The following is a 12,739-nucleotide window of genomic DNA, read 5'->3' as shown; positions in this document are numbered from 1 at the left end:
GCCCCCTTTTTTTAAAGAGGCATAATTTCAGAGTGAGATTTAGTGTCCAAACGATTGGTGAAATAATCCTCTGACCGTCACCACTCCTTTTGCATTTCTGAAGGTGCTCACAGTCCCCCAAGGGGGCAATCTTAGGTTTCTAGGACCACCTGAGGGCATGGGTAGCCTTTTACTACCCCCAAAGAAACCACACTCAAGAAAAACAATTCTCTAACTGGAAACCGTTTGACTCCTTAACATGTCGAGACAGTGAGTGAGCAAAATGGAATTTTTGCTTCTAATTGTGGAAAGTTTTTATATGATGGCAACATAATTGAGGCCACTGATGGAGGAGGCAAGAGCCATGGAGTTTTCAGTGTCATTATTGTATTTACCTCTTTGTGGATTAATTTAAGTGGCTTTTGTAGCAAGGAGTGAATCACAGTAATTATTGTCAAGCTTGCACGGGAACAATAAAGGGTTCCATTTTCCAGGATTGTGAGGATAAAGTCTTTCTCAAAATTACTTTGTGGTAAAAGGTTGAATTGGTCATTTTCACTCTCCCAGCCTATGATGTGGTTTATTATAGTTTATAAGAGTTTGAGCACTTACCCTTGAGATGAAAGTCAGAATCCCACTTGTCTATGGAATCTGGGTAAGTGATTTGAAAGAATAGGCAGGCTAGAAGTAAGACAATACAAGATGCCATGTCTGTCCACTGGGTCAGGCGCCATTTTGTGGGCTCTGTCTCATGCCTCTTCTGATGAGCATCTTGGGGCAGCAGGCTGGCAGTGGGCAGGCCACGTGGAGGAGGGATGGGGTGCAATGGTGCCAACGTGAGTTTCCTTATCACGATACCTAATGTACATGAACATTTCTAGCATTATTTTGCTCATTGGTTTACTATGCCACTTGAGGACTGGCAAACAACCTTTGTTTTTATTCATTCACCCATCCATCCATCTCTTCATGCGTCCATAAATGGTTGGAATTTCTGCCATGTCCTGGTCAAAGGGGGTAAAGCGGAAGACCAAGGGAATTGGTTCCTGCCCTCCCAGAGCTCACCATCTACTGAACAAAAGAAGTAGAGAGATGCAGTTATGTAACTCCAATTTACTTACTTATTTTTTTACAAGCAAACTTTGAAGTCAGAGGTAGAGAGAATTGGAATGGGACAGTGTTGGCTGAGGTCATTGCAATGAGAGAAAACACATTTCTCCTGTTTTTAATGCTGGGTTCTGACTCAGGAGAGGAAAAGGTGGAAAATAACACTAAGAAGGTCTCTCTTTGCTTTCTCAAGAACTCTGTGCTGTGCAAGGTTGAAAGTTACAAATACAGGGATGTGTCTTTCAAGTAAGGAGTCCTCAGTAAAGGCTCCTGGGTGGCTGTGGGGACTTGGGCAGGACGAGGAAGCCCTAATGTATGGAATTCCCAGGAGCTAAACATTTGGAGAGCTATAACTTTCTTCACAGCTTCCCGCAAGGTGAACGTCATGCTGCTATCTGCCAGTTCTGAGGGATGCCCGCCGGGGTTCTCTCTCACTTTGGTTTGTAACATTCCTCTTCCCTTTCTTTTCAGACCCAGCAATCGTCAATGGGGTTTATTGGTCTGAATCCCTAAACAAAGTTTTTGTCGATAACTTTGATCGGGACCCCTCCCTCATATGGCAGTACTTTGGAAGTGCGAAGGGATTTTTTAGGCAGTATCCAGGTGAGTATCCCTGCCTTGAGAATTATGATTGAGATTAATGATCCTGTGATATTTTTCTTTTGTGTTCAGGGTTAAATTTTTTTCCCCCCTCCTATTAGGAGAAAATGAACGATTACATTCAAATCAGTTAAATCTCTTGTCAGATAGACATGGGAGCATGGCATCTGCACGCACGCACATGTGTGTACATGTGTGTGAGACGCGCACACACAGGCATTTAGCTCTGCATAGGTTTCCACGGCTTAATAGAGCAGTTTATAGAGCTGCCACCAAAAGTCAGGAACTGGAGTGTGAGACATACCAAATTTGATCTTTCTGGACAAGAGTTTGTTTTTATTACTATTGACTACTACAATTCTTATCGTTGTTGTTATTACCGTGGAAAAGAATGAGTCATCATTGGGCTGAATTAAATTCTGACCGAAGGTGTAAGAAGTGGAAAATTTGAACTTAGGTTTCCCCACTCCAGAGCTGACCGCCCTCGGGGGAAGAGCTTTGCGATGGCCAAAGCACCACGGAGGTCAGCAACTCATCCTTAGGGCCACCAATCGCACCCTCAAATGGGTATGTTTGTCAGTTTGTTCATCATACCTTTGGAGCAGGTGTTCCTTCTGAGGCCTCCTGAGCCCTCTGCTTTGCAATAAGAATTTAATTCTGGCTTGGTTTGAATTTTAATTAAGAAGGGAAGTTTTAATTTTGCTCACAAGTTGTGAAAACAGGACTCGAGGCTACAATCGTGCCAACATCACAGCTGCAGAAATTAACAAGCTCAACCTAAAAGAAGGAAAAAAACACCCTGCATAATCTTGGAGCAATTAAGTGGAGTCTTTTATGTTTTCATTAAGTAAGACTAGGCACCTGATGTCTTCCCACTTTGAGGCACAGAGACCGTCAGCCTCCGCCTCAAGGAGCCGTTTGCTCTGCACACAGCATCTGTCCCCTGAGACTTGCCTGCCAAGTGTCTGCTTTGCCAGATTATTCAACATTTCCCAAGAGCCGTGTTCAGCAGGGCATGCATGGTTCCTCCAGCTCACGGATATGTAAACAATAAGCATCCTAGTAAAGACAATGTTATAATAAACAGTGGCCTATTAAAGTTCCAGTGTCACCAAATTGCAATCTGCTTTGATACCCTCCACAGAGAGTAAATTTAATGCAGATGTTCCTGCAAATCAAGTGTGGTGGGGGGCTGATCCATTGAGGAAGCCACAGGGAACTCTTACCATCTTACCGTGTGGCATTTGATTCAAGGTGGAGCTGATAAGAAGAAACCACAGATCATTTGTTGTCTCCGCCAGCAGGAAGTCCTCCAACTATGGTCATGAGGAAATTTGAAAACAATGAAAATAAGAAGGTGCATTAGTTATCTCAGGCTGCCGTAACAAAATACCACAGACTGGGTGGTTTAAACAACAGATACTCATTTCTCATAGTTCTGGGGGCTGGGAAGTCTGAGCTCAAGGTGTTGGCAGATTTGGTTCTTGGTGAGAGCCCTCTTTCTGGCTTTCAGATGGCCACCTTCCCCCTGTCTCCCTCCCCACGTGGTAAAGAGTGGAAGCTCGGGTATTTCTTACTCTTCGTAGAAGGGCACTAATCCCACGGGGGCTCCATCCTCATGACCTCATCTAAACCTCATTATCTCCCAAAGGCCCCACCTCTTCACACTATCACACAGGGTAATGTTAGTCTTCAACCTATGAATTTTTGGGGGCATGGGGGGGCAACTTCACTCCATAACAAAAAGGAATACTCATGAAGGTTGTATGTAATAGGGGAGACTGATTTAATTTACATACAAGGTTTTTATCAGTCAGAACGGTGGACTGAGAAATGCTTACCATTTTTATGACATTTGTGGCAGAATTTTGACTTTATAAAATTCCTGCATCTTTTCTGTGTTAATAAAGACATGAATCACAGTCCTCCTAAGGGGTTTCACTGCCCTGAGAATGCCCTGTGCTCACTCAGTGCTTGGTTCTGAACAGAGAACAGCACACCTCTTGTCCCTTGGACATAAAATGATCATTAGAAGAGTGATCCATGGACATTTTTTGCTAGGATTTCTTATTTTCAGGATACTTCTTTCCATGTTTAGAGTGGCGCAATAGTGTGAATCAGTGGTAAGTGTGCATGTCCTTAAACAGAAAGGATAGTTCTTCAATCTTACGTAAGTATGTCCTGAGTTCTTAGTTTGTTCCAAGCACTATGTGAGGTCCAGAAGAGAAAATGGTGAACTTAACAGATAAGGTCTCTGCCCTCATGCAGCTCCTGCTTTGGGGAAATACATTCCTTAGGGATTTGGGTTTCAAGTGACAGAAACCCCATTTCAGCTAGCTCCAGCAAGGAATGCATTTATTGGCTCATGTAACTTGAAATCTAGGGAATGTGTTGTTCTGAGACACAGCTGGGTCCCAGTATTCAGCATTGTCATTTGGATTATGAATCTTTCCTTTCCCCTTTCAACACCACCTTTCTCTATTCTGACCATGTTTCACTGGCAGGTGATCCCCTAGTGATGGGGAACATGGCTGTGTACTTGCAGGATTATTTTTCAATTATGGTCGCAGAGGAAGAGAGAGAATCTGTCCCAATGGCTTAGATGAAAGTCCCAGGATTAGTTTGGTCTGGGTCATATGCCCCCACATCCTTAAGCGAGGGAGCCTGGACAGTGGGAAGCCTAGCCATCTGAAACCATGGGGATTGGTCAGGATTACTATGGCCTTGCCTGGAGGGGATCCTAAAGGAAGGAACAAGGACCACCAGGGAGACAGAGACAGGTGAACAGGTCATGATGGTACAGTGTGTTTCATGCTAAGATTGGGGAAATAGAAGATGCTAGGCGATCACTAAGAAGGAGCACAATGTCAGCTTCTGGGAATTATAGTAAACATCAGCTTAGTAGCATACCTGTCATGGTGTTTTCTCTTTCTGTATAGATTTACCTAGGCCTCCACAAGCTCACCGTAGGTCCTGGGGGCATGTGGCAACACTTCCACGTGCTGTCTTTTGGATGAGGTAGTGTTCTATGTCTACAATGTCTGATATGGTAACCACAGGCCACATGTGCCTATTGAGCATGTGAGATGTGCCTGATGAGACTGAGGAACTAAAATGTGAATTTTATTTAAATTGAATTAATTTAAATCTAAAATTAAGTCGCCACATGTGGCTAGTAGCTATCACGTTGAACAGTGTAACTCTATGGGAAAAGACTTTTGTGGTCTGATACCCAGTTTCCAAGGTACTGGTCTACCTTTCAGTGCCTGTATTACAAAAAGATCTCACTGAACAGAGAGAGAACACAGAGCCTCGGGGAGGCTTTCCTGAACACCAGCAACCACCGCAGCAACAAAATACTAGTAAAGGGCCTGTGAGCTCTGCAGGATTGGTTACTCAGGCCTTATCGAAGCTCCGTTTATTTCAGTGTCATCCTTGGGAGTCTTCAGGGGTGCCATTAATATTAATGTCATATTAATATTAGTGCTAGTGATAGTGACCCCCATTTATTGAGCACTGTGCTGGGTGTTTACACAAGCATTGTCTGATTTAATCCTCACAATGATCCTGTGGGCTGGAGCTACTATAATCTACATTTTACCAATGAGGAAACAGACCAGGAGGTTAACTGACAGACCAAGTCATACCAGCAGGATGGGAGGGAGTTGGTGATGGTGTTAATATTTTCACCACCTCTTTCATGCTTTGTTCTCATGGCAGTTCTTACTCTATAAAATACGATCTCTGCCCTGCAATCCTGAGCCATCAGGCTTTCAGTCCCCATCTTCTTTGCTAGGATATCTACCCCAGGAGGATGGAGACATTTGGCTATCACTCTGTTACCATCCTCAACCTACATATTAGTATATATTTGTTGAATGAACGAATCACTCAGTAGATCAGAGTTTATGCCTGTCACACTGGTAGTAGCAGCCCTGCCTCCTCAGCTACAGTAGAGCTGCTGCCTCTCTGGGAAGCTGGTCCCCGGCTACAGTCTGGTGGGATGCAGTGACCAAGTGGGGAACTGGCATAATTACAGCATAGAGCTATGGTCCTCTTCTTTTCTCTACTGCTCCCCTTCCTCCAAGTCTTCCCAAGCCAATGACTGCATCATTCTTTTTATTTTGAAATTCATGCCCCAGTCAACCTGGGTGGCATCCCAAAAAGGCATACTGTCAATCCCAGAAATGATATAGCTCATGGAGGTGCTTCTTGGTTAAGTGTCGATTTCCCGGTTCTGAAAGATTTAGGATGAGCCAACTATTATTTCTCTGGGATTTGAAGTTACTTGAACATATTCAAAATATCTGTGTGTAAAAAAAATTATATCCTGGAAAGTTGATATATCCTAGGGAAGATAGTACCATCTGGGGCAGGGTTTCCTGAAGTTTGTCTCCTAAAACATTTTGTTGTGAGATTGGAAAAGGAAGGGCTCAGTGGTCAGTTCGCTTGGTCAGTGCTGCCTCTGTCAATCCAGTTGTAGAGATTCAAAATGACATGAGCAGATTAAAGGCCCTTAGGTGTCTTTCCCATGCAGAGCATAGAAACCAGTTTTACTTTTATTCATTTAACTCATGCTAACACCCAGAGAACTTCTCATGGGACATCTTCATGGAAATGCCTATGTAAGGAAAAGCATGGTGGGTGGGGACTTGGGAGACAAGTCCTAGTCATAACTGGAAATCTCAGGAAGATCTTCTGAACTCTGAGAGCCTAGAGTCCCTTCTATGAGTTGAAGATTTTGACCCAAGAGTCAAGTTTGGGCAAGATGGCCACTCAGGGCCCATCCAGTCCTGACTTGAGTCAAGGTGTGACCTTTATTGTTCCACCTTAGACAGCTATGCCTAGAACTGTCTCAAGGTAGGGTCTTCATCCCCACTCAATGTGTACCTCAAGTCCTTACCAGGAAGGGCCTCAAGTCGCATGGTTTCTGCTGCCACCCAGGCTCCTTTCCTCTGTCCTAGACATTCTCTATGCACAGCCATACCAGAATTTCTCCATTTCCTTGAACTTGACATGCTCTTTTCAACCTCAGGACCTTTGCACATGTCGTTCTGTATGCATGGGTATTCTTATTCACCCTGTGGCCACGACTTACTTTTGTTTTATAAGTCCTACCCATCTGCAGTGGATTGAGTCGTGTCTCCCCCAAATTATTTATGTCCACCTGGAGCCTCAGTATGTGACCTGACTTGGAAATAGGGGTCTTTGCAAATGTAATTAAGTAAGTTGGGATGAGATCACACTGAATTAGGGTGGGCCCTAAATCCAATATGACTGATGTCCTTATAAGAGGAGAGGATGAAGACAGAAGGAAGACAGAGACAGAGATTGAGGTGATGCAGCTACAAGTCAAGGAGCACCAAGGATTGCTGGGAGCCAGCAGAAGCTGAGAAGAGGTGAGAAAAATTTCCTCTCTAGAGCTTTAGAGGGAATGTGGCCCACCAACACCTTGATTTTAGACTTCTATCCTCCAGAACTGTGAGAGAGTTCTTTCCTGTTAACCCACCCAATTTGTAGGACTTTTGTTACATCAGCTCTAGAAAACTAATATACCATCCTTCTGCTCTCATTGGAAGATCCTTCTTCCTATTAGAGATTGGGATCACCTTTTGCACACTACCATAGCCTCAGGCACTTCATCTTTGTAACATCTCTGGTGCATGTGATTTCTTATCATGTGCCAGCTTCCCTGCTGATGTGAGGCCTCCTGAGGGCAGGCAAGGGCCAAGTCCATGTTTCCCAGTCACTGCTCTGTCCATCAACTGGCAGAGTACTGGAGTTTGATGAACATTGTGATGAGTAGGCAAAAGGCTCTGGGGTTGTCCTGTCTGTTCCACTTTCTTCTGGAATTATATCCTTTACCACGTTTCCCAACAGACAAATTTCATGTCAGCTTTTCAAAAAGCACCAAGTACAGCAGTGCCTGGGAGGAGTTACATGCGCATGTGCAGGGGAATGATCTCAAACCAGAAGGAGGGCGTTAAGTGTCTTTAATCCCTCCCCCCCGCCCCCAGGCCCTAGCCTAAAAGCTGGGACTATAAAAAAAGAATTGCACCTTTTCTTGTCTCGTGGGGCACACAGGGATGGGGCTATGATGGGGAGGAAGGATGGAAGAGTGGGGAGGGGCGGAGCAGGATTGGGCACAGTCCTGGTCTAAGAACACTCACCACAATTCAGTTCAAGAAACAAACATCCGCTGAAGGTCTACCATGGGTCAACTCATTAAAAAAAAAAAAATCTCTTTATTTGGGTTCAAACCAATGCTTTTGATATTGGAACATTACCTAGCCTCACCATGGATATAATTTCACTATGTGTTAAGACCATGCTACCCTAACTGTACTTGGCTTTATACAAAGCAGTGTATTTCTTATTTTTAAATAAACTGTGTTCTTGTCCCTTAGTGTACAATAGCATGTCGGATTTATTTTGTCTTCATTGCCTAATGACCTTCGATTCTCATACTTCTGGTTTCTGATTTGGTACAGGAAATTCTTTAAATTGGCCCATTTGTAGGTGGGACATGTAGGTACAAGGAGAACATAATAAAATGATTCTCTGGGTAGCAAACTGCCATCTCATGGTTTTCTGAGTACTAATTTGGGGGTGTTATCTCAAGCACATACTATTATTATTTTGGCAGGGTCCTGAAACTTGGCCATCAGTAATTGGACAGGAGACTCCCAGTGCTACCATCTGAGTCAGGATTTCCTCCTGTGAAAGTCATTTTTCTGTTTTTATTTTCTTCACTCTAAAGTCTGTATTTTAAATCCTCCATCCCTGAGCAGCACTGATGGTTGAAAACAATGACTCACTATCTTATTTTCAGGCAGCAACCACTTTTCTTTTTAAATGAAATTTTATTCTTAACAACCAAGTTATAAATAGAGAATGTCAACCTTGGACGTATCCCGACCAGTCTGCAAACCACAAGACGAAGGATATGGGATCCCATCTTACACATGGGGAAAACTCCCCAGGCTTCAAAGCCTGAAATTCAAACTTTGTAACACAGCATAATTATGGCCATTTTTTTTTTTTCCATCTCAGTGTGGAAAGCCAGGCCAGTATCCCTGATTATAAATACAGAAGTGAGGGGAAAACAGACCTGCGTATATTCTGGGATGGAAATGTATCGAGGCTTTCTACCCACCATGCTACACACATTGCTTTGCCCAGACCCAGTTACATGGCCTGACTCTGCCCAGAAGTCTGTGAATGATGCTACTAGGTCCAACAACTTGCTGGACAGTGAGAAATGACCATTGGCCACGGGAAGGGGCTGGAGTCACGTCCTTTGTTGACAGATAACACGTTACTGAGGATGTCCCCACTCTCCAGCAGGCCTTGAACAACTGAGCTAAGGCCATGTTCGCTATGGTGTTACAGCATGAAAGCACCTTCCCAGAGGTGGCGATGGAGCATGTGATGAGCTCCAGGGCTGGTCGTTGCATGTGATTTTTCACCCTGTCTGTTCAATCAGCAAAGCAGAGCAGCCTTGAAATGCTATGAATAAATATTTGAAGTTTCTGGGTTTCTCATAACTCCATTTTTCTTCTAGGGATTAAATGGGAACCAGATGAGAATGGAGTCATTGCCTTTGACTGTAGGAACCGAAAATGGTAGGAAATGGTCAAACCTCTTCATTACGTTTTAAAGAGAGAACTCGCAAAGAGGTTCATTTTTACTTCATTTTTACTTAATTTTCCCCTGACCTAGGTACATCCAGGCAGCGACTTCTCCAAAAGACGTGGTCATTTTAGTGGATGTCAGTGGCAGCATGAAAGGACTGCGTCTCACTATTGCAAAGCAAACCGTCTCATCTATTCTGGATACACTGGGGGATGATGACTTTTTCAACATAATTGCTGTGAGTGCATCTGTTTTGTGCTTTCTCTGCACTTTGGGTCCATCTGCTCTTTTAGCAGCAACTGGTTCACATTCTCATTGCTTTTGTACACACATCCCACCCCAGATGAGGACCGGTGAGTCCCATGGGGGTTCATGGAATCAGGATGTTGGAAAGGCTTTCAGAGTCTGGGAAAGTAGTGGAGCATATTTCCTCTCTGTACCACACACTCAGGCATGGCCACCTGGCAGAGTAGCACCAGATTTGGTTTTCCTGGGAGCCAACCTTTTTGGAACCTTGGGGAATTAGACCTTGCAAGATGTTCCTTAAATGGCTAGTGGAAATTAACTTTAAGCTAGATTAGTCTGATGACAATGATAGTAATAATAATCATGATGCTAAAACAACTAAACTGTGGAGAGCTGTCTAAGGCTCACAGAACACTTGATCTCAGCTTCGGAAACCAAAGTGGCATTTATTAAGTACCTACTGAATGCCATTTGCTTACTCTTTGTATTTGCATTTCTTTGTTCCTCACGGCAGCTCTAGGAGGTGGAAGGTGGTTTTCGCATTTTCTCAGGTGGAGCTGCTGGGCTTGAGAGGGTCAGTGACTTGCCTGAGGTCCAAGAGCAGGAATGTGGGAGACCCAAGACCCCAGTAGGGCAGTAACATGCCCTGGAAAGGAACACTAATTCTGGTTTCCATCTCCAGTTCTTTTTCCTCTTCTCCCCAGTTCTGTGGTGTGATGTCCCTCCTACTCTCCCTAAAGATTAGAGCCACAATTAGCCCGCTTCTTTTCCCTGAGTAATTAACCAGGTGCTCCTGCCCGGTGGTCAACTGTGCTTTGCCACATCACCTCTACCTAGGACACCAAGTGGCTACAGCAGGCAGCCGGGGCAGCGTGCAAGGGCGATGGACCTGGCACTTTGGGGTTGGGACCTAGTTTTGAACCCTAGTTCTGCCACATATAGCTAGCTGCACATCTTGGGGCAAACCACATCAGTCTGAGCCATCAGCCCACCAGCAGAAGCTTGAGTAATCGCATCACCCACAGAGCTGCTGCCAGAATTACCTGAGCCTGGGCCCAGGAGGCCCGCACCGAGGGCAGGATGTGAAGGTAGGGGTGTTATTTGAAGAGCAGCGCAGACGGGCTCCAAGCTTGTTGGTCCGTGTGGCTTCCCCAGGCTCCCGAGCAGAGTGCGTCATCAAGATACTTTGGATTTATATTGCATTGGGATTTATATTGCATTGGGATTGCTTGAATTAGTGTCCTGCCTGCGTGCTTCTGAGGAGACTGAGCAAGAAGACGCAGCTGCAGAGCACCCATGATTTATAGCTTCCAATTTCAAAAAGCCCTGAAGAAGAAAAGGAAGAGAAAGAGAACAAGAAATTCCATGGGAGTAGGGGTTATTTATTTATTGTTTATTTATTCACTAGACCCAGTGCCTGGGACAGTGCCTGGGAAAGAGTAAGAGTTTAAATATGTGTTGAAAGAAGAATCCCTACAGCCGCCTTGCCCACTCCTCCTAAGTGTCCGATGTGGATGATCTTGTTGGGGTTTCACCCCAGCTCTGTGCCGTGTGGTGTGGAGACAGAAGCCCCGCAAGGTAGAAGCCACCAGCTTGAGGTCACATAGCCAGAAAAAGTGGCCCAGGAAGAACTCAGAAACTGTCTGGCTTTACCTCCTTCTGCTTCATGGGCAGAAGTGAAGAGACAAGTTAACTGCTCCACCGTCTTGCCCTGAAACTGGATGGCCCCAGGGCAGGGTTCTTTCAGGGATACTTTGAGACAGAACTTAGGGTTTCTAAATCAAGCAAAGTTACTCTAGTTTCCAGTCTCCTCGTGAATATGCAAATATATAGTCTCCTCGTGAATATGCAAATGTAGCTTGATCCCCCACACATCCTGAAGCATTCGCAGATAAGAAACCACTAATTTGGGACTATCTTTCTTATTAATCTTTAATTACTCATTACAGAAGTATCAGAAATTAGCATAATAAGAAGTGCTAACTAATTACATTGTGGATCCTTTATCGGTCAGGATTTATCGTTCTGTTAACAAAACCAATCGATTGAAATAATCTTTGTAAATTCATTAAGATATACAAACAGTGTCAACTCAATAATGAAGACAGAGCGATTAAGATAATTGAAAGTAGACATGCTATTTATTTTAGAATAGTTAAGGGGAAAAAATATTTTTTTTAACCCAAATTGTCCCCTTATATAAAGACACCCATTAGAGGTCCCATTAACCCTCACTGTACATCTGCTTGTTAGTTTTCAACATAAACGATCAGCTTTGAGACTATTTACATAATTATTTTGATGAATAGAAAGATACTCTGAACTTTTTTTATTTGAAGGCTCTATAGTAAAATCATGAACTCTGTCCCCCTAATGGGTAAGAGAATGGATCAAATTTGTTCGTAAATTTATATTGAAAGCCCAAGGTGATAAAAGGAACCACTGATTAACAGTAACTTACATGTTGATTATTTTATTATAAGCAACATATGTGAAAATTTTAAACAATTCCGAAAAGTTCCTATTTCCTTGCTGTTTGCCACATATTGTTCCAAGTTTTTCCATGTATATGAACATACATAATTCTTGCACAGCAATAGAATCCTATTTTCCACAATATTCAGCAACTTGCTTCTATACTCATATCGGTAAGCAAGTATATTTGAAGAGCAGAGCATTTCATCACCTCTAGCTGACATTAATTATTTAACCAGTCCTCCTTTGCTGGGCATCATGCTGTTATGGGTCTCTTTTCCACTCGAGAGTGCTGCAGAGAGTGGACTTGGGCCTGTATTTTTGCAGGGTTGGGTATGCTTCTGTTGAATAGTATCTAGAAGTGAAATTGCTGCCCCAAAGGGTATGCACATACGGAAGTATTATGAGAATGTCCCTTAAGTAGGATGTTATAATGTTTACACACTTAGAAAGTGTACAGGCATACCTTGGAGATATGGCAGCTTTGGGACCAGACCACCGAAATTTAGCGGGTATTGCGATAAAGTAATACAAATGAAGTTTTTGGTTTACCAGTGCATATAAAAGTTATGTTTACGCTATACTATAGTCTGTAAGTGTGCAATAGCATTTTGTCTAAAAGACAATGTCTGTACCTTAATTTTAAAATACTTTATTGCTAAAAAATGCTCATCATCATCTGAGCTTTTAAGTGATG

The 12,739-nt window shown here is 43.5% G+C and overlaps 1 protein-coding gene across 1 annotated transcript in view; it reads left to right on the top strand.

Annotated features, from left to right (window-relative positions):
• CACNA2D3 (calcium voltage-gated channel auxiliary subunit alpha2delta 3) overlaps positions 1–12,739 on the top strand; it is an 856,401-nt gene that overhangs the window by 377,245 nt on the left and 466,417 nt on the right. Inside the window, exons 6-8 of the mRNA XM_034997896.1 lie at positions 1,558–1,689; positions 9,251–9,311; positions 9,409–9,559. Of these exons, the coding sequence (XP_034853787.1) occupies positions 1,558–1,689; positions 9,251–9,311; positions 9,409–9,559 (344 nt within the window). The remainder of the gene's footprint in view (positions 1–1,557; positions 1,690–9,250; positions 9,312–9,408; positions 9,560–12,739) is intronic.

Source organism: Mirounga leonina, unplaced genomic scaffold, assembly GCF_011800145.1.
Source record: "Mirounga leonina isolate KUSES-001 unplaced genomic scaffold, KU_Mleo_1.0 Mir_94, whole genome shotgun sequence".
Classification (NCBI taxonomy): Eukaryota; Metazoa; Chordata; class Mammalia; order Carnivora; family Phocidae; genus Mirounga; species Mirounga leonina.
The sequence above is the reverse complement of the archived record's forward strand: the minus strand, read 5'-3'. Positions and strand labels throughout refer to the sequence as shown.